The sequence below is a fragment of the Chenopodium album genome, chromosome 8, assembly GCF_948465745.1.
Source record: "Chenopodium album chromosome 8, dcCheAlbu1.1, whole genome shotgun sequence".
NCBI classification, from domain to species: domain Eukaryota; kingdom Viridiplantae; phylum Streptophyta; class Magnoliopsida; order Caryophyllales; family Amaranthaceae; genus Chenopodium; species Chenopodium album.
Genome location: NC_137841.1, coordinates 34,811,944 through 34,830,988, shown reverse-complemented (window position 1 = coordinate 34,830,988; position 19,045 = coordinate 34,811,944). Strand labels below are relative to the sequence as shown.

The following is a 19,045-nucleotide window of genomic DNA, read 5'->3' as shown; positions in this document are numbered from 1 at the left end:
GAGTGATAAGCAAAGCACAACTGCAGATTCTACAACTGAAGCTGAATACTTGGCATCATCTGAGGCAGCTAAGGAGGCAGTTTGGGTTCACAAGTTCATTGGTGAACTTGGTGTTGTACCGTCCATCGAGGGACCAATAGACCTCTATTGTGACAACAATAAAGCTATTGCTCAGGCCAGAGAGCGAAGAGAACATCAGAAGGTCAAACATGTCGATCGGCGTTTTCACATGATTCAAGAATGGAAATCAGAAGGTGAAATCAGAATTTGTAAAGTTGGAACGGATGACAATGTAACCGATCCACTGACTAAACCTTTGTCTCAAGTGAAGCACAACAAGCACGTTGAGGCAATCGGAATCAGACACATTGGAGATTGGCTTTGATTTCCTTATTTTAGTGTTTTAATTAATTTTGGACAATTTTAATGTAAAGCACTATGATGAATCAATCAATTTTTGGAGAAATTAAATTTTTCATGCAATTTAAATTACTCTGTTGACTATTTAATTGTGGTTTAGAATTAAATAATGAGTCCATTCAATTGTATGAATATTCAAAATAGGGTATCAAGACCAGTCTTGGTAAGGAAACACCTATTAAGTGAACGTTGAATATTATAATCGAAAATTATCCCTAATCGAGGTCATTTAAACAATGGACGATTAATGACCAGTTGATATTTGTGTGTAGTTTGATTTATAGCACCGTTTCATGTGATACAAGGAAATGATTGTCATGAATCATTTGCAAAGGTATTGGTTTAGAACCATACTGGATCGACCTATGAGAATACTTTAAGAGATTAAAAATCGTCATAAGTATACTTCTCATTATTACTATCGGAACCTTTTTCCTTAACCATGAGTATTGTGCGATTTCTTGTTTGAGTACTAGTCCGCTTTGATGATTGTCAAATGCCTGCCGTAATAGGGGAATATAACGGCATCACTCGGGCGGCTAGGTCCTCTTAGTAAGAGAAGCTACATTACAAGATTGGAAATGTCCCTCTACTAAAAATAGGGAAGATGTTTTTGTTGTTTACAAGGCCTCTCGTAGAGCGAGACTGTAAAAATGCATGGCCGTGCTCGGATGAATTTTAGAAATCATCTCTTTGTTGACAGTCGGACTCGGAATCGAGAAACACTTATGGACGTAATAAGGATGACAAAATAATCTTACCTTATATTTCATGAAGAGGCATTAAGCGACATAGGAAAAGGGCTATACACTAAAAGCACACTTGTCCGGAAGGACAAGTGGGAGATTGAAAGGAATAATGTCCTTCAAACAAGTGTATTATTCTAATAGTGGGTTCAGAATTATTAGAAATCTAATATATTCAGTAAGGTCAAGTGATCGAAATGACTGGGTGGAGGCCGCTTCCGATCAGTAATATTAATTCATAATTAATATTACATCTTAATCTTGACTGAACCCTTCGGGTCACACCCAAGTAGTTAACGAACCGAAGCGAAGAATTAATTCGGGACGAATTAATGAGTCAACCGAGTAATATTTATTAAGACGTCGAAAAATCAAGCTTAGAGCGTCGAAACCGAGCGTCGGAAGTCGAGTCGGAAATAATAAAAGGCGAGACGTACAAATAGTAATATATCAACATAATTCCAAAAATACTACTAGCATCGTAGTGCCCCGAGCAATCCGAGTGCTAGGGGCATAATGCACAAGCAGGGGGCTAGCATGCGCACTAAGCCGAGCCTAGGCTTGCTGGTGCCTGCTAGCGCACCATTACTAACAGCTGCGGCATCCAAGGGCAGCAAGCTACAACAGCCCACACTCTGAGTGCGCCGCATGCTAGCAGCGTGCAGCAGCAACCCGCACTCGAGTGCGTGGCTTGCTAGCCGCAAGTAGCAGCCCGCATCTCCGAGTGCGGGTAGCTGGGCTATGGCGCGAGCTATGGCGCAGGTAGCTGGGCCGTGAGCAAGGAGGAGCAAGTGGGAGCTTAAGGAGGACAAGTGGCACATGGACATGAAGAGAGTGGGGAGCAAGTTTGGTCCCCCCTTCTCCAAGTGGTCCTCTTTTTCTCTCTCATGAATAGTTGACACTTATTAATTTATTACTAGCTTGCTTAAATAATTTAATTTTACTTTTAAAATTAAATGTGAAAATCCCACTATCCCACATTGGTGGGAGAGACAATCATACTCTCATCATTTTCTATAAATACCCAAGTAAGGGCATTGGAAATGATGCTTGAGTAAGAGTTGTAAAGGGCATCACTAGTAAGTGAAAACCCTTGAACTCAAGAGTTGGAAAAGGTATTACATTTAGTGAAATCCTTTGAACTCAATTACTCGGGTTTTATTGGTCGGGTCTTGCTAACCCCAAGACATTGGACCTTGTCGGTATTTGTTGGTGCGAGTGGATCAACGTTGGAGGCTTCGTGTTTTCATAGCTAGCTTTCAAGTAAGAGCCCTTTCGGTCGGCCAAAGCACGCTCCAAAAGGTAATCGTTTTATCTTAATCTTGTGATTAATTTAATTATGTTAATGGTTTTATTTATAGAGAGTGCGGTCTTGTTTATGGGTTTATCTCCGCGGTGAGTCGGACAGACCAAACCCCAACAAGAGGATTTTGAGAGAAGGTGGTTTTGTGTTTTCTAATCAGGGTTTCAACTTAATAGTAAAACTGTTCTCTAGAATTACCTAGGCACCTATTTTATAATCATATTATAATTAGACTAGGTTAGGAAACCCAAAACCTCTCTAAACCTTCTATATGGCCGGCCATAATTGGGGACGAGGCCCATCTTGGGCCTCGTCCTCTCGTGCTCGATCTAAGCCCTTTGTGTGACCTTATAGGATCCGTCGAAGTGGGCTTCGGCCTATTTTACTAGCCCAAAGATTGTTAGTACCTCTAGCTATGATAAAACGACGACCCAAATGTACGAACTTAATTATCTCCATAATTTGATTCATTTATATATCTAGTAATTGCACTTGACGAAGACATAAATCCTTCAGATGCAACACAAGATACCGCCTCCAAGGGATATTTAACGAGAGCTTGGAGTTTATTAGAAAAATTATTTACATCAACCACATCAATTCTAAAACACTTTTCCTCTAACATGGGACTTTTAGGGACATTATTTAGATTAAAAGTAATATTATCATCCCTACACATAATGTAAGTTTACCACTTTTCACATCTATTATTTCCCCTGCAGTATGAAGAAATGGTCTACGCAAAATAATTGAAATTTACAAATCTTCCTCCATATCAAGTAAAACAAATCAACAGGTATATAAAATTTACCTACTCTAACAGGAACATCCTCTAAAACACCTAAAGGGTATTTTACAAAACGGTTGGCCATTTGCAGAGTAATATTGGTTGCTTTTAATTTACCCATAGTTAATATGGCATAACACTTACACTAGCACCCAAATCACATAAAGCTTTATCCATCATCAGACTACCAATATGACATGGAATAGAAAACTACCCGAATCTTTTAGTTTAGGTGGAGATTTAATCTGTAATATAGCACTATATTATGCTGTAAAAGCAACTGTCTCTACCTCACTAATAGATTTTTTTTCTACTAAAAATTTCTTTCAAAATTTTAGTATATGCAGGAACTTGAGTAATTAAATATGTGAAAGGAACTGTTACCTGCAAATTCATCACAATCTCCAAAAACTTACCAAATTGCTTATCCAACTTACTCTTTAAATGTCTATTAGGGAATGGAAGTTTGATAGCGGGACCCTACACATCTCCACTCTTATCCTAGGGTTTACCCTGTAAATAATTATTAGAAGAGTTAGTTGTACCCTGGAGCCCTACAGGGCTAGTAATAACATTGTTTGGTTTAACAAAATCAAGATTAGCTATTTTTGTTGTAACATGTTCATCATCTTTGGGCATAGGAGGTCCTTCATAGTGTGAACCACTCCTTAGGGTGATTGCATTTGTGTATTCTGTTGGTTGTACTGGCTATGATGGTAAGGCTCCCTGATGGCAAGTTTGCAGAGTAGAGTAAAGTTGAGCAATTTGATTATCTATTATCTTATTATGTGCTAGGATCGAGTCAATTTGCGCATCTCTACTCTGCATCTGCTTCTGCATATTAGCCAACATCATTTTGATTTCTGATAGGCCAGAATTAGATGGAGGAGTAACAACTTGTTGTGGTCTCTGATGTAGAGGTTGGTAGTACCTTTGTTGTGGTTATTGTACCTGTGGTGGAGGGTTAAGCACATTCGTACTATTGTACAATATATTTTGGTTAATTTTCAACCCTGCAATGTAGGTGTTAGAGTATGGACTAATTTGCTTATAATTTTGAAAAGCATTAATCTTCTCAAGTGAGCTCCTACAGTCTTGCTACAAGACCACAATTATCACGAAATATTGTAGAGTTAGTCCAAAATCATTCTTGAATTATATCCAAGCACGTTGTAGAAGGCTTGGATTATCTACCACTGTGCTAGTTTATGATGGGGACATTCTCTCTGCAAATCCTTAAATCTTTCCCAAGTTTCAAATAAACTTTCATCAGCTTCTTGGCCAAAATTTTGAATTGCACTCCTTAACAAAGTTGTCCTCTCTACAGGGTAATATTTATTATAGAAATTCAAAGCAAGAGTATCCCAATCAGTAATACCAAGTGCAGTCCTATTCAATCCATTATACCATAATTTAGCTTTACCACACAAAGAAAAAGGAAAAAGAATCTCCCTGATTTGGTCCTAAGTGACCCCAGTTTGCCTAATAGTGTTGCAATAATGGCAGAAATCCAAAATATGAAGATTTGGATCTTCACCCTTAGCTCCGCTAAATTGCTTGCTTTCGATCATAGTAATAAATAAGAGTTTAATCTCAAATTGTACTCCATCGATATTAGGTGTAGGAGCAAGATGTGGAAAATCTTTCAAGGATGGCTGCGAATAATCGCTAAGCTTGCGAACAGGAGAAGATGGTGGTGCACTCATCTATGATTCTTAATCTGTACTAAACAAATAAATATGATAAACTGTCCCAAAGAACTAGTGTTCTCTGAGACAAAAAAAAAATAAATAAATAAAAGAATAATGTAGACTACAAAAATAATCATAAATAAAAGTAATATCATTTCCCCGACAACGGCGCCAAACTTTCGACAGGATAAAGTCGTATCTCCTAATCAAAAGAATTACCTAAGTCCTCTAACTAAAGTAGATAGGGAAGTAGGGTTGAACCACAGGGAAACACGTTAATTTATTCCTAATTAATAAATATAATCTAAATTATAGATAACATTAATTGATTAAACAGTTGAATGCCCAACTACCCCAACTTCTCTCTCATTAGTAACTCCACAACTACCAAAAATCCCACCTAATTCAACTCGCCAGCGGCCACCCCAGATCCTCTAGTCGCCGGTGAGTCTTCACCCCGACAATCTAGAACTTAATATCTGCTCTCACGGCTGTTTTTCTATGAAGTACTAGCTAGTATCCTACCTTGTCTTAGTTTGAAGTATTTTCTTTCCTTTCTTTGATTTTTGGTTACCCTTAGCTTTTTTTGTGACATATGGGTTTTCTTTGCTTGGGGTTAAAAGTTTTTAGAACATTAGAGTAATTATGGACCCTGTGGGTCTTCAAGATGCGTTAATTATTTTTCATCTAGATGATGATGGGGTGGGAGAGGAGTTTTATGATATTTTGAACTTTATGATGCAATTTGGGGAACCTGATAATCTTTTTCAAATGTGTGTTAATATGAAAGAAGTGGGTAACCATTTGTTTAAGAAAAACATATATGATGAAGCCTTGTCTAAGTATGATAAAGCTACAAAACTCTTGTGTTTTGCAGTAATTGAAAATGAAGAGCAAAGTTATAGATTCTGTGATCTTACCATTAGTCTCAACCTCAATCTTATTCTGTGTGCTATAAAGCTTAATTTATTTGCTGAAGGAAAGGAGTTATGCTCAATTGTGTTGAATTTTAATCCTGCAAATTTGAAAGCTTTATATAGAACAGATTTTTGCTCAAAGGGAATGAATAATCTAGGGGAGGCAAAGAAAGATCTAACTCGTGCCGCCGAATATGAGCCTTAAAATGTTGATGTTGTGCGTGAATTGAACTCTATAGCCAAAGTGATAGACTTGCAACCAAAAGGGAAGAGTAACTCTAGACTACCACAAATTCTAGAAGATAAGAAAGGAAAACGGGTAAAGTCTTCTATGGAGTTGGTTTCTTCGTCTAATCATGGTTTGGTAGCTGAAGATTTCAACACTCCAATAGGTCTTGGTGTTGTTTTACCTTCCCCTATGAAGTTTAATCAAAGGGCTTTCCAAGTCCAGAACATATCAAAAATGGACAATGGAAGAGATTAGTGCGACATTAGGAGTGGGTCTAAGAGTTGTATTTCGGAGGATGTGGATATGACTCCCCATGTTCACGAGAAGGATGTGACAAGTATCCGTTTTTATAACAAGATTGGGGATCCCTCAAATGGATCCTGTGTGAATCATGCAAATGATTATTTGAAGTACGGCCTGAGCGCTGATCATGTAGAGCCAAAATATCGATTTCGAAACCGACATAGGAGGCAGGGTTCCTTTTAATCGATCTCCAAAAAGGATTACAAAATGATGGCTCAAGGAAAACCTATGCATTACTATGATGTGAGGTCGGGCTCTTACCTGGTTGTGAAGGCGGTGAACCACCCAATAGAGAAACCTATAAGTAGTTTTAGTGTAAGCTTGGAAGAAATCAAGAGAGATCAAGAAGAGGTGCATGATGAGGTGTGTTTGAAAGAGGAGAATTATTGTTCGAAAGTAGGTTCAATCGTAACCTCAGGAAATGATAGCTCGAGTTAAGAAGGAGGAACTTTCTCCTCCACAGAAGATGATTTTTCCTCCAATCCTATCTCCTCAGCCACTGGTAGACTCAGGGTTCCTTTCACAACCGAGATCTGTACGAGGAGAAAGAGCCAAAAAAATAGGAAGAAGAAGCATTACAATTCACCAGAAGGATAAAAGAAGAAGGAAGACAAATAGACCGGCGATTGCTATTCATAGGGAGATTCCTAACCCCTGAGTTTCCCATGCTAATTTTGCTTATGTTTGCAGGTACCAAATTGGTAAGAAGAGGAAGTTCGTTAACCACCTATGTTTGACTCCCTAAGCCACCCTGTAATGAGGGTGTTCCCATTGTAGGGGATCTTCTCCTTAGATGCCCATTGGCCCTTTAAAAGCCTAGGACTTTACACTTGTTAAGGTGTAGTAGGATTTGAATTTTTGACTGTTTGGGGGACCATGAATTAGAATTGATTCTATCATTACGCTTTTTTATAAGAAGCAAGTAGGAGTCGCCAAAGAGTTTTAGGAAAAATCATAAACCTCGTTCATGCCTTTCTTCCATGTGGAGTTCATGGAATAATTAGCACGAATCGTAAGTTTACCCATGCCCAAATCGGTCTACATAAACCAGAAATGTGTTCGGGAGCCAGGGGACTAAGATAACGTTCACTTTAGAGGGGAATTGCTATCTTAGCCTTAGTACAGCCTCTACTAGCTCTTCCTTTTTTACAATTTCATTACCAAACAATATATGCGACGCGAAACCTAAAACTACGTTAGTTGTTTTTATTTACAAGCATTAATCACGTAGGAATTACAATGCAAAAGTCGTTATTCTTTGTTTAATCAATATTCGTGAAAAGAACAAAATAAACAATATTCGCCTTGTCTTAAGCGATAAAACAACAATTAATTATCAAATTCTAGTCTTGATTAACAAAAGAATACTATGTGATTTATTCAATTAGTGTTATTTAAACAATAAAGGAAAAGTGATTTATATAAGTGCTCAGGAAACTAACCATTCTTCTTTTATGTTAAATCTTCGTTTAATGTGTTTATGGACTTTCTTTCTTCTTCGTACCTCCAAGGACTTCAATGGATTCAATTAGGGTTGGAAAGAATTTGGGAAGAGAGAAGAAAAAGTAGTATGATAGTAAGAGAAGTTGAGAGATTAGGGTTTCCAGAATACTAGGGTTTTAATTCTAAATTTTCGGTCCTCGTAATGCTGAACAAAGACCCCTATTTATAGGCGTAATGCTGTTTTGCGGTTTGCCTTATATAAAAACGCGTTTTTAAAACTTCCATAACTTTTGATTACGAAGTCGGATTAAAGCATGTGGGATATCATTGGAAATCTCTAAATGTCTACTTTCAAATGTCGTTGGAATATGTTATGGATAAAAAGATATGGTCGTTGGAGTGCAAGGGTGTCGGTTTTAGGGCCCGGTTTAGTGTTTTGATCATAACTTCTTCGTTTTAGCTCAGAATTGGGCTTATAATATACCGTTGGAAAGATCTTTGAAAGGGATATCTATCTGTATAGGACTTGCACGAAAATTTAATGTTCGTTTCATCTGTTTGGCTCGGTTTTTCAACAATGTAGGTTCCATTGGATCCAATCATTGCGTTAGACGCATTTGGGTCCGTTATTAATCAAGTTTAAACATGTATGAACATGTTTTAGGCCTAATTAGTAATAGTACAAGGCTCTAAGATAAATTGGTCTCAAATATGGGTTTTAACTTACTTCATTATTCTTTTCATAGTCCATAAACATTTCAACTTTGATCTAACATGAAGATCAGATTTTTGTAACATCATCGCACTTCCTTTCGGGATAAGAGGCCAAAGTAGGTGTCTACAGTTAGCCCCCACTTTGATCGAGTCTATAATAGACGATGATCAAAGTAGTCAAGGAAATAAATCCGAGACTCATTCTGTGAAGTTTCGTAAGCATAGAGAATCTTTCAAAAAGGTTAAGGATGTCGAAACGATCCTTGGTTTGCTAAGTGTTTGAAAAAAGTAGCTATTAAGGCTAGAAAAAGTTGTCTCTAGTCTCAACGCGCTAAAGAATCTAGATTGATCCTTTGAATTTGTAGAACACTTTTACAAGTAAAGGTGTTATGGGTGATGTCAAGTCATGAGAAGAGATCGATTTTAAAAAAGAATAAAAGGGGATTATTTCCTCTCAATCGTGTCATCGTTGGTCTAAAGTCCCTCGATATGTCATTGAAACTTTAGCCAGACTTTAACAAAGTAAAAAGATGAAAAAGGTGTTTTCGGAATTCGAGCCTAGACGTTTTTGGCATTCAAGCCTAAATGTTTCGGCATTCGAGCCTAAATGTTTCGGTATTCAAACCGAATTTCCACAAGATAGAAATACATGTTTTAGGACTGGAGGCATATATCCAAATCCAGTGAGAGAGAAGAAAGTCGGCAACTCTCTCCGCAGTTTTGTCCACAAGATGAGTACACGTGTTTTAGGACTGGGGGCACGTGACTACATAGGCGCGACATCGTCTCGTCGCTTCTTTATACAGGGGGTGGACGGACACCCTAACTGTCCGGTAAGCTAGTAAGCTCACTAACTACCGTATTTGCTTCCAATCAAGAAGTGTCTGTTCTTGATGGTTTGACGCGCCTGTCAACTCATGAGCTAAAGCCTAAAGTAATCCTCTACCTTTTAGTTCCGAGGGTAGATCTCGCAAAGCTTGGGGTGAGTGAAATTTTACGCAACACCTACGCCGTACAATTTTGCGCCGTACGATACGTCTTTTGCATTTTTACGCTGCATCACAACGCCTTCCTTTTTGCTTCGGACATTAAAAAAGAAGAAAAGTCGGACATATATGATGTCAGTACAGTAAAATGACAAACCTGTCTATGGGTGCTTTTACGTAAGCACCACCACGGAACGTCTTAAGACACATTTATGAAAAACATTCAAAATGTATGCTTAGGGAAAGCACAAAGCACGGTGTGCATGCAAAATGATGCAAAAAAACTATTAAAGAAGAAAAGAAACTACTGGATGCAAAGCAATTTTAATTAAAAGATTTTGATAATTTGCGCGTTATTACGTCTAACAACGTACAAAACTGTTGAGAAAAATTCAAAACGGATCAAAATCGGAGTATTGGTCTTTTAAACGACCACTATCCGCGCGCAACACAGTAGGGCGCGCTGGCCAAGCGCGCGCAAGAAACTGGGTTGCGTTGGGATGCCAAGCGGAACTTAATGAGTTGCGCTCAACATTTGAATTAGTAAAAGATTTGGAGAAGCACGATCTACAGCTCACATTCTTCTTCTCATCTTTCTCCATTCTTGATCTCTTTCCATTTTTGGTTGTCGTTTGAAGCTAAGGAAAGTAAATCTTTCTCATTTTATTCTACCAGACTTTGATCTTGGTCAATAAAATGGAGAAATTGAAAGAATAATCCTAACAAAAGTTGGGGTTTTCGATTTGATTTGTTGTCATGAATTTGTTTGTTTGTTGTTGTGACATGTTTAAGAAATATATTGCAATAAATTTCATGTGAAGTGATAAAGTATTGATCCTGTATGAGCATGTCAAGCATATACTACCTCCGGTCCAAATTACTCACAACTTTGGAATATTTTATATCTCACAAATAATACCCTAAAGTTGCGAGTAATTTGGCCCGGAGGTAGTATGTGTTTTTTTTTTTTTGTTCATTCTAATTTTGACTTTGTACTTGATCTTTATTTCTCTCTTTTTTTTGCTCACATAGATTATACTTGTTAATTTTAATGTAAATTGAAGTGTTTAGAACAACAATTATGTATTAAAATTATAAATGGAATTTTGAACTTTTATAATTACATGAATTTGTTCTTGCGACTCATTTTTTTTTTCATGCGTAAGTTGCAAAATTGGCTTTATCAATAATAAAAAATAACCGATGGTTATTATTATTCACTTATAAAAATGTGATTTCAAGATTTGCATAAAACTTGTTAGTTTAGGAAATTCTTGAAAAGATCATCGAACTGGTGTAGCTTGGTTATATTTCGAGTTCGTAAGCCCCCATTTTACATTTTCGAATGTTGTGCCCCTAGTATTGGGTGACTTTGATTATTTGCTTGTTGTCAATAATTAGACCCTTTATGTTGCTTAAAATGGGTCTATAAATCACGTGTTTCATCTTATTATGATAACAACTAGGATCTTGGAAACGATTAAACTAGTGTGTTTAAACCGTTTTTCTTACCATTCATAGTTTTAACGAAGAAATTTGCTAAGTCTAGTAATATTGGTCATTCATTAAAACAAGAGGAAAAATGAAATGTTGTTCAAATTTTTCGTTTATTCTTGTAATTTTGAATTCTTTCTTTTGAGTTCAAATTTTGTCACTGTTTTGAAGCTCGAGAAATTAGATGTTATCCTCCTTGCGAAATTCCAATGGAGAATAATGAAGACTCCTTAATTTAGAATTTAGGATTCTTTTGTTTACATTCATGAAATTGTTCGTCTTATGTTAATAATGTGTCTTGATACAATTTTCATGAATAATGATTGATTACTAAATTTTCGTATGAGCAAGTATTTTTTATGCATCATGATTTTGTTTTTTTTTTTTTTGCTCTATACTAGTCATACTCTCTAATATTTAGAGTAAATTGAAGTATTGAAACAACAATTATGCATTAAGATTAGTTTTTTAAGTTGAACTTGAAAATGGCTCGAGTATGTAACTTCTTTCATGGCCAAGTTCAGTTGCAAACTTAGTTTTCAAAGGAACAAAATGATTATTAAATCATTGTGATACATTTGAAAATTGTAAGGCTCGAGATCTATGTAAACCATTTGTAGTTTAGGTGATTCTCGAAAGTTGCTCGAATGGCATGAATATCCCATTTTGTTTTTTTGTTGATATTGGAGCCCCCATGTGTCGGGTTATGCGCATTCTTGCTATTTCACAAGTCTTGGAGCCCCCAATTTGGGGTAATTCTATTGACTTGCTATTGTTTAGGCCATTCATATGATCATGATATTGAGATGGACCTATCTTTATGTCCTATTTTTGTTTTGAGATATTTTGTGCAATGACATGGCTTTCACATTTTAGTTAAAGTCATGTTCGAGAAAGCAAGTTAGTTCTTTTCTTGTTTATAAACCAAAACAATTGTGTTTAAGGTTTATTATATCATACCTAATGTCTAAACATTTGTAAAGATCATTGTGGTGATTTTATTCTCAAAGTTGATTTAGAACATCAAGTATTTTCTTTGTTCTTATCAATCATTAGTCTTGCGGGTGGTTTTTTTACCATCCCTAAGCCAATGAGAACAAGTTCAAGCCAAGAAGTCGAATCTTAATTCATTCCTTTTTAAAATATAAATATAGATACACGATTATTGGGTTTTATAAATTTACTCTAAATATAAATGTATATCAAACAGATGAATCGAAAATCAAATTTTCGTGCAATCATTGCGTAGACGCATTTGGGTCCGTTATTAATCAAGTTTAAACATGTATGAACATGTTTTAGGCCTAATTAGTAATCGGACAAGGCTCTAAGATAAATTGGTCTCAAATATGGGTTTTAACTTACTTCATAATTCTTTTCATAGTCCATAAGCATTTCAACTTTTATCTAACATAAAGAACGGATTTTTGTAACATCATCGCACTTCCTTTCGGGACAAGAGGCCAAAAGTAGGTGTCTACACACCCAAGAAAGAAATCTGCGTCTTTTAGTAGTTTTTGTTGTAATTCTATGTCCACTATGTCGAGTCACTATTATGTGTCTAACTCTGTGTTTCAATGTTGTAAGTCGTCTAGTGTTGTGTCCACTCCCACAAACTGGAAGTACATACCCAATGTAGTGGGGGTGTAAGGGTCTTTTATTAATAAGTCTTGTTTCCCAACTGCCAAAAATAAATAAATAAATAAAAATATAAACTAAATTATAGATATGACAAATTAAACTAAAGGAGATAAAAGTAGGGAGAAATCAATAAATAAATCCCTATAGGGTATAGTTTTACCAATAAACACTATTTCAGGGTAAACATAATAATAAATCACCAATAAAATAATTAATCAAATCATAAAGGGCTTTCGCTATGTATTACAATCACATAATTAATCTACCAGTATTAAATCGCATCTCTCGAATCTCGACTTAACCATTTATAAATTAACCTCGCCTATTGAAACAAAGCCTAAACATCAATTCTCATCTTTCGAATTTAAAATCAACATTGCGTAACTTATACAATTAAACCAGGTCTAATCTAATTGCATAGCATTAAATCAATCAATAGGAAATTAATCAAACATTGATAATCAACAATAATAAATTACCCCTTCATATTATTTATGGATCCCCACAACCCTAGAAAAATAAACTACTCACACATAATTAAAATTAAAATATTCAAAGCAATTAAATAAAGCATGATTAAAAGCAAGATCAAGAAATTAAAGAAAACAAGTAAATAAATTAGAAAACTCAAGTAGCGAACACTACAAAAAAAAATGAGAATAGGCAACACTTAAGATTGCAACACTTACAAAAATGTTACTCTTAGTAATCTAACGCAACAATATATTTTTGTTACCTTGATCTAAAGTAACAAAAAAAAAATGTTGCTCTAGACTATACTTCCTCCGTTCTATTAATATTGCAACAATGGACTTTTTGCACTATTCATCACTCTTGTTTGACCATATAATATGATTTATACGTTAAGTAAAATATAGGCATGTTAGATTTTGTTGAATTCATCTCATAAAATACTTTCACGATATTAATTTTTTATAATTTTTACTCTTAGACAATTATAGATATTTAACATATAAAATGTGTTTTGGGATGCGTAATTTCCTCCTTGTTGCAGTATTAATAGAACGGATAAAGTATAAGGCAACAGCCGCTTAAAGTGTTACCTTTTTCTTGTCAAAGACAACAAACATAATAATTGTTGCATGAATAGATAACAATAACAAAACTATTGTTTGAAAATGTAACATTAATATCTATGTTGCCATCTATGACAACATTTATGGCGAGTGTTATATATATATATATATATATATATATATATATATATATATATATATATATATATATATATATATATATATATATATATATATATATATATATATCTTTCGACTCTGAGGTCACAAGTTCGAACCTTACCAACTTTAATATGGATTACTAGTTACTAATAAAGAAAAGCAAAACTAAAACAAATGAAAAATAATTAAAAGCTAACCTCCTTAACTGCGTACTACTATTCCCATTTTATGACAAATTCCCACCTAATCAAACAAAGTCCACCGACTTTACAAAAAGATCTAATAGGCTTAATTATCAACAAAACCCATTAATGAAGTTAAGCATCAGTGGAGCGTTTTGGATTGGGCCCGGTCCGCTTATTAGCGAGATTTACTTGGGATCGTCTTAACTAAATTCATGTTCTCCATTATCTTGACCCGTCATTCCGTAACAACAATGTGGACCTTTCTCTTCTCGAAACCGAGCCCTTAATCACCAAACTAAATTTCTTTAACTCGATCTTGGGCTTTAAATATACGGTCATAAAATATAATCCGAATCTAATGTTTCGTAGTGGTTTAATAAGATGTGAAATCGTCATAATCTGCAAAATCCTACAAAATAATACCAACTCTATAAAAACACTAGAAAACGTATATTAATAATAAAAATAGCTCCGAAGAGCTCAAATAAGCACAAATATGACGGTGAGACGGGGAATAAAAAAGCATATAAAATAGAACCATCAGCAACATTGAGGTTAGCTAGGACTATTCAAGTCTCGCAAAGGAGATATGGTGTTTGATTTGGATGAGTATCAAGGATGTGTTTAGGCTAAGGTTAATAAAATGGGATTAAGAGAGAAAAGATGATTAAGAAGATGAGAGGATATGATGATGATTATGATGATTGTTGGTGGTTGGAACTGGGGAAAACGACCTCTATTTATAGGAAAAAAGATCGAGGGTTGAAGTGATCAGAAAAGATCAAAATTTTGAATCGGAATAAAACTCTTTTTATTGCTTCTCAATAGGGGTATCGTGACGCGATGGAACTTTCGTGGTGCGTTGGAAACAATTTTTGCAATTTTTGTTTTTATCATAACTTTTGATCCAGAAACCAAAATAAGATAAATAATATATCGTTGGAAAGCTCTGAAATCCTACTTTCCAACCTAACTAGAATCAAATTGTTATATTTTGTATAATTTTAGATATGATCAAAATAGTGGGACAATGTTAGTTTAGGTTTATTTGAAGAGAGCGAGGTTTTATTCAATCTCAAACTCTTTGATCTTTATCTTTTGGAAAAGGATAGATTATATTAGAACCTACTAGAGACTTCTAGAAGTTCTTAAAGAATCCTAAGTTAATTGTTTTAGGATTCTGAATAAGGTATTTAGACCCTCACATGATCATTAGGTCATAGGTAAGGTGGATCTAGACTCGGTCCAGGCTTGGTTTAGTGTTTTAGCCATAAATTACTCGTTATAAGTCGGATTTAGGCTTTTAATATATTGTGGAAAGATCTTTTCAAGCCCCATCTAACTAAGTAATAATTGAACAAGGATTATGGAGTATGGACCAAATAATTTGGTTTAGATGTGTTTAAGGTTTAGACAAGAATGAATGATTTTGGGTTAAAAGACACGAAATGATATTTAGGATTAAAACATTTTAAGTTAAGTTAGAAATAAGGTCAAGTCTTAAAGGAAATTTCTAAGACTCTTCAACTATTTACCAAACTCCTAAAGCAAAACATGAAAGGTACTCATCACTGAGTTTGGTTTTTGGGGGGACACAATCAGGTGTCTACACTACCCCTCCCCGCACGGGACCGACATCCAGACCCCCTCTCCGCAAACGGCGCACACACTGCGACCTTGCTATCAACCCCACCCTCCTCCCTTCTCCCACCAACGACATCCTACCACTCCCCCTAGCTACCCCCACACTCCCTTTTACTTCACCTTGATCAATTCTCTCTCCTCTTTCTCTCATCTCACATAGAAAGAAAATCTCGTAATTCTAGGGTTAGGTTTTTCTTCTTCTCTTCAACAATGGCACAAGAAGATTGATCTTGAGGAGTTGTACGATGGTTCAACAATAATAAGAGTTATGGCTTCTATTACACCTAACCCAAAATTAAATTTTTTTTACTTATCTTGATTTGAACACGTTAACTAAGTAGAAATGGACTTTGAAATAATGTTGGAAACTTAGTCTAACAATGAAGGTATAGCTTGGTGGTCAAGGCCTGATTGGAAAACCTAAGAATAAGAATGGAACCAATTATAAAGCAAATAGAGTACTTTGAATTTCAAAGGGAATTGGTTCCAAGAGTCATATATTACTGCCTAGCGGTTATTGAAGTTAGTGGGGTAAATCGTACCATGCTTGTCTATAAATAAGAGGGAAAGTTCAAGAGAGAGACGTTAGCAAATCAAGAAAAGCATTTCATTTTCTTTAAGATTTGTTCTTAGCTTTCTTAATTAGATTTCTCTTTGCTTAGTAGTCAAGTGACAGTTTAGTTCCTTAGTATGTATTGAAGATCAATTGTGTTCTGCCGATTGTACGAACATGGAGGTAAAAAAAAAAAAAGAACTTTTTTGTTCATCATTCTTAAATCAAATATGAAGGTTATCATACTTTGATGGAAGGTGCAACCGTTGAACTCACCCTTATTGTTGGCTCGGAACAAGCCAAAAGCCGCCGTGGGGGTTGATTTTGGGTGGTGGACAAGAGTGGGGCCGTTTCGGAGTGGGTGTCGTGGTAGATGAAGAGAGTCGACATGGGGGAAAGGGGGGTTCTGATGGGTGTCACAAATGACACCCATTTGATGAGCATTTAAGTCGTTTTTACCTTCTTTTCATGGCTTTCATGCTTAATAAATGCTTAGCTTTATGCATTTGGTCTTGGTTTACCTTTCCTCTCTTATTTTATAGCTTTTATGCATTTTGTTGGTTTTTTATGCTCTTTTCTCCTTTATTTGCTCTATTTTTGGAGTTGTAGGTATTGTACGAGGTTTGGGTCTTGATATTGGTGAATTACTAAGGTGGGAGATGCTTTTGCAGCAAGCTCATGGCAATTGGAAAGCTCAAGATGCAAGGAAGTGGATTCTCCAAGTTCTAGCTCTTGCGCTCTCAAGTCGTGCTCTCATGATGGTGGGGTGTTGAACCCACAATCAAGTGCTTTTGGGACTACCTCTCTTAGTGTTCATCATCATCATGTTGTGCGTGCATTCGAAGAACTTAGCAAACGCATGAAGCCGCGAGAAGATTAGATGAAACCTAAAAGAGCGCGGGCACGCTGCCCTGCTGCGCAGACGCACACCCCTACTGCGCGGGCGCTCCTCTGCGGGTTCCGGTTTCGCTCTTCTTTGCTTTGCGTCTCTTATAAATACCCTTTTGAACCCAATTTTTGTAAGCAAGTTTCATTTTATATTTAGATCATATTCTTAGCTTAGTTCAGAGCTTCTCTCTCTAGTTTTAGGTTTAGCTTAGGAGTATATTTTAGAGAGAGAAAGTGAGGAATTTCAATGGTGATTGAGAGCTTGAAGATTCAATGGTGACAATTGTGTTGGAGATCTTCTTTATTATCAATGTACATTCTTAACTCTATCTCATTTTATTGCTTTGTTTAATATTCAAGTTTGTTTTATTTGATTTTGATGCTTGATTGTTGATTAGTGTAATTGTTCTTCATATATTGTTAATTCTTGATTTCTTTAGTTGTTTGTTGATTAGATGATGATGTTAGAGTAAATGTTTGCTAGGGATTGGTTGAAACTTGTATGATTGATTAATTGTGCTTAATTTGGTAATTGTGTTGATTAATTGTTGAGATTAAAGTGATTAATGGAAGTTTGCATGTGTGTAATTAGGCCTTGAGAATTATGCTAGATTGCATTGTAGTTTCTAATGATACGGACCATTGATTTAGGAATTGCAATTGTCGATTGAGCTTGATTAGTGATGCTCCTAGTTAGAGTCTCTCGTAGTTGGCGCTAGTTTGACCTTTAGAAGATAGCTTGTTGACTCTTTTGATTGAGCTTGTCACTAGTCTTCACAACCATTGATTTGCATATTTTTCCCGAGTTTCTACAATTGTCATGATTACTTGTAGATCCTCGTTCCTAGTGTTTATTTGTTTGGTTCTTCATTTTTTTAGTTGGTTATAGTGTTTACCTGTTATCCTTAGACTTCGACCTAGCTTAGGCGCATAATTGAGAGCACTTGAACATTACCGTTCCTTTGGATTCGACCCTTGACTTTCCTCTATACTTGTATATAGGTTTGTTAAGTGTTTATAAATTTAGTTTGATCGAGGGAGGATTAGTTTCAACGACCTAATTCCACCCCTTGTCAGGTTCACCTATAGGGGTGGCTAGGCGCTGGTGAGAAGGGATGCGGGTTGAGAAGAGGAGAAGGCTGCTAGTTGTGTGTGGCTGGCTAGGTGGGGGAGGAATGCTCCTTTTGGTAAGAAAAATTATTTATAAAATAATTTTATTATTGAAAATTCAAACAAGATTATTAATGATTTTTAATTAAAATAATTATTATCTTTGATAATCAATTATAAAAGATTACAAAGATAATAACTAGTATTCCAATTTTTTTTTTTTTTTTTTTTTTTTTTGGCAAGAAGAAAAGAGATTTCATTAATAAAATTTAGCTAAACGACACTTACATATAATTCCTAAAAAATCAAGAATTCCAACATAAGTACACACCTTAAAACTAAATACATCGTAGATTTGATTAACAATCGACTTAAAAAAACTTCATCTGAAGCAATACAATCTGTGAGTTCGCACTGATTCGGCTTGAAATCCACTGATACGTAGTCGTCTGAGTGAAAATACTCATGTGGTCCTCTAGATTCTTGTAAAGATTATGAAACCCTAGATCTTTAATTTTCACAAAACAAACGCAAAAAGAAAATAAACTCAAGACAGTAATCATCATCACAAGGATGAGATCTATTTATTAAAAGCAATTGAAAGGTTTTTGGGGCTTACCACCGGTAAAAATACCAGTGGAAGCCCCTACAAAGATTCACAACTGAGAGTCTGAGACCAAAGAGGAAAGAGATGGTAGATATGGAGAGAGAAGGAAAACCTTCAAAGAAATTGAAAAAACCTAGCAATGAAGGCTGGGAAAACCTTCCCAAAGAAAAAACCCTAGAAGGAAC

The 19,045-nt window shown here is 35.6% G+C and overlaps 1 protein-coding gene and 1 non-coding gene across 2 annotated transcripts; both read left to right on the top strand.

Moving 5' to 3' along the window:
- The first annotated feature begins 4,459 nt into the window (after nt 1-4,459).
- Nucleotides 4,460-4,566, top strand: LOC145556908 (small nucleolar RNA R71). The gene has a single exon (XR_014092000.1). It is a non-coding gene; the product is annotated as a small nucleolar RNA R71 (small nucleolar RNA).
- A 1,026-nt stretch (nt 4,567-5,592) lies between these two features.
- On the top strand, nt 5,593-6,069 carry LOC145642923 (70 kDa peptidyl-prolyl isomerase-like). Its single transcript, XM_081694079.1, has one exon. The coding sequence runs from the start codon at nt 5,593-5,595 to the stop codon at nt 6,067-6,069; it is 477 nt and encodes a 158-aa protein (XP_081550205.1).
- Nucleotides 6,070-19,045: the final 12,976 nt, after the last annotated feature.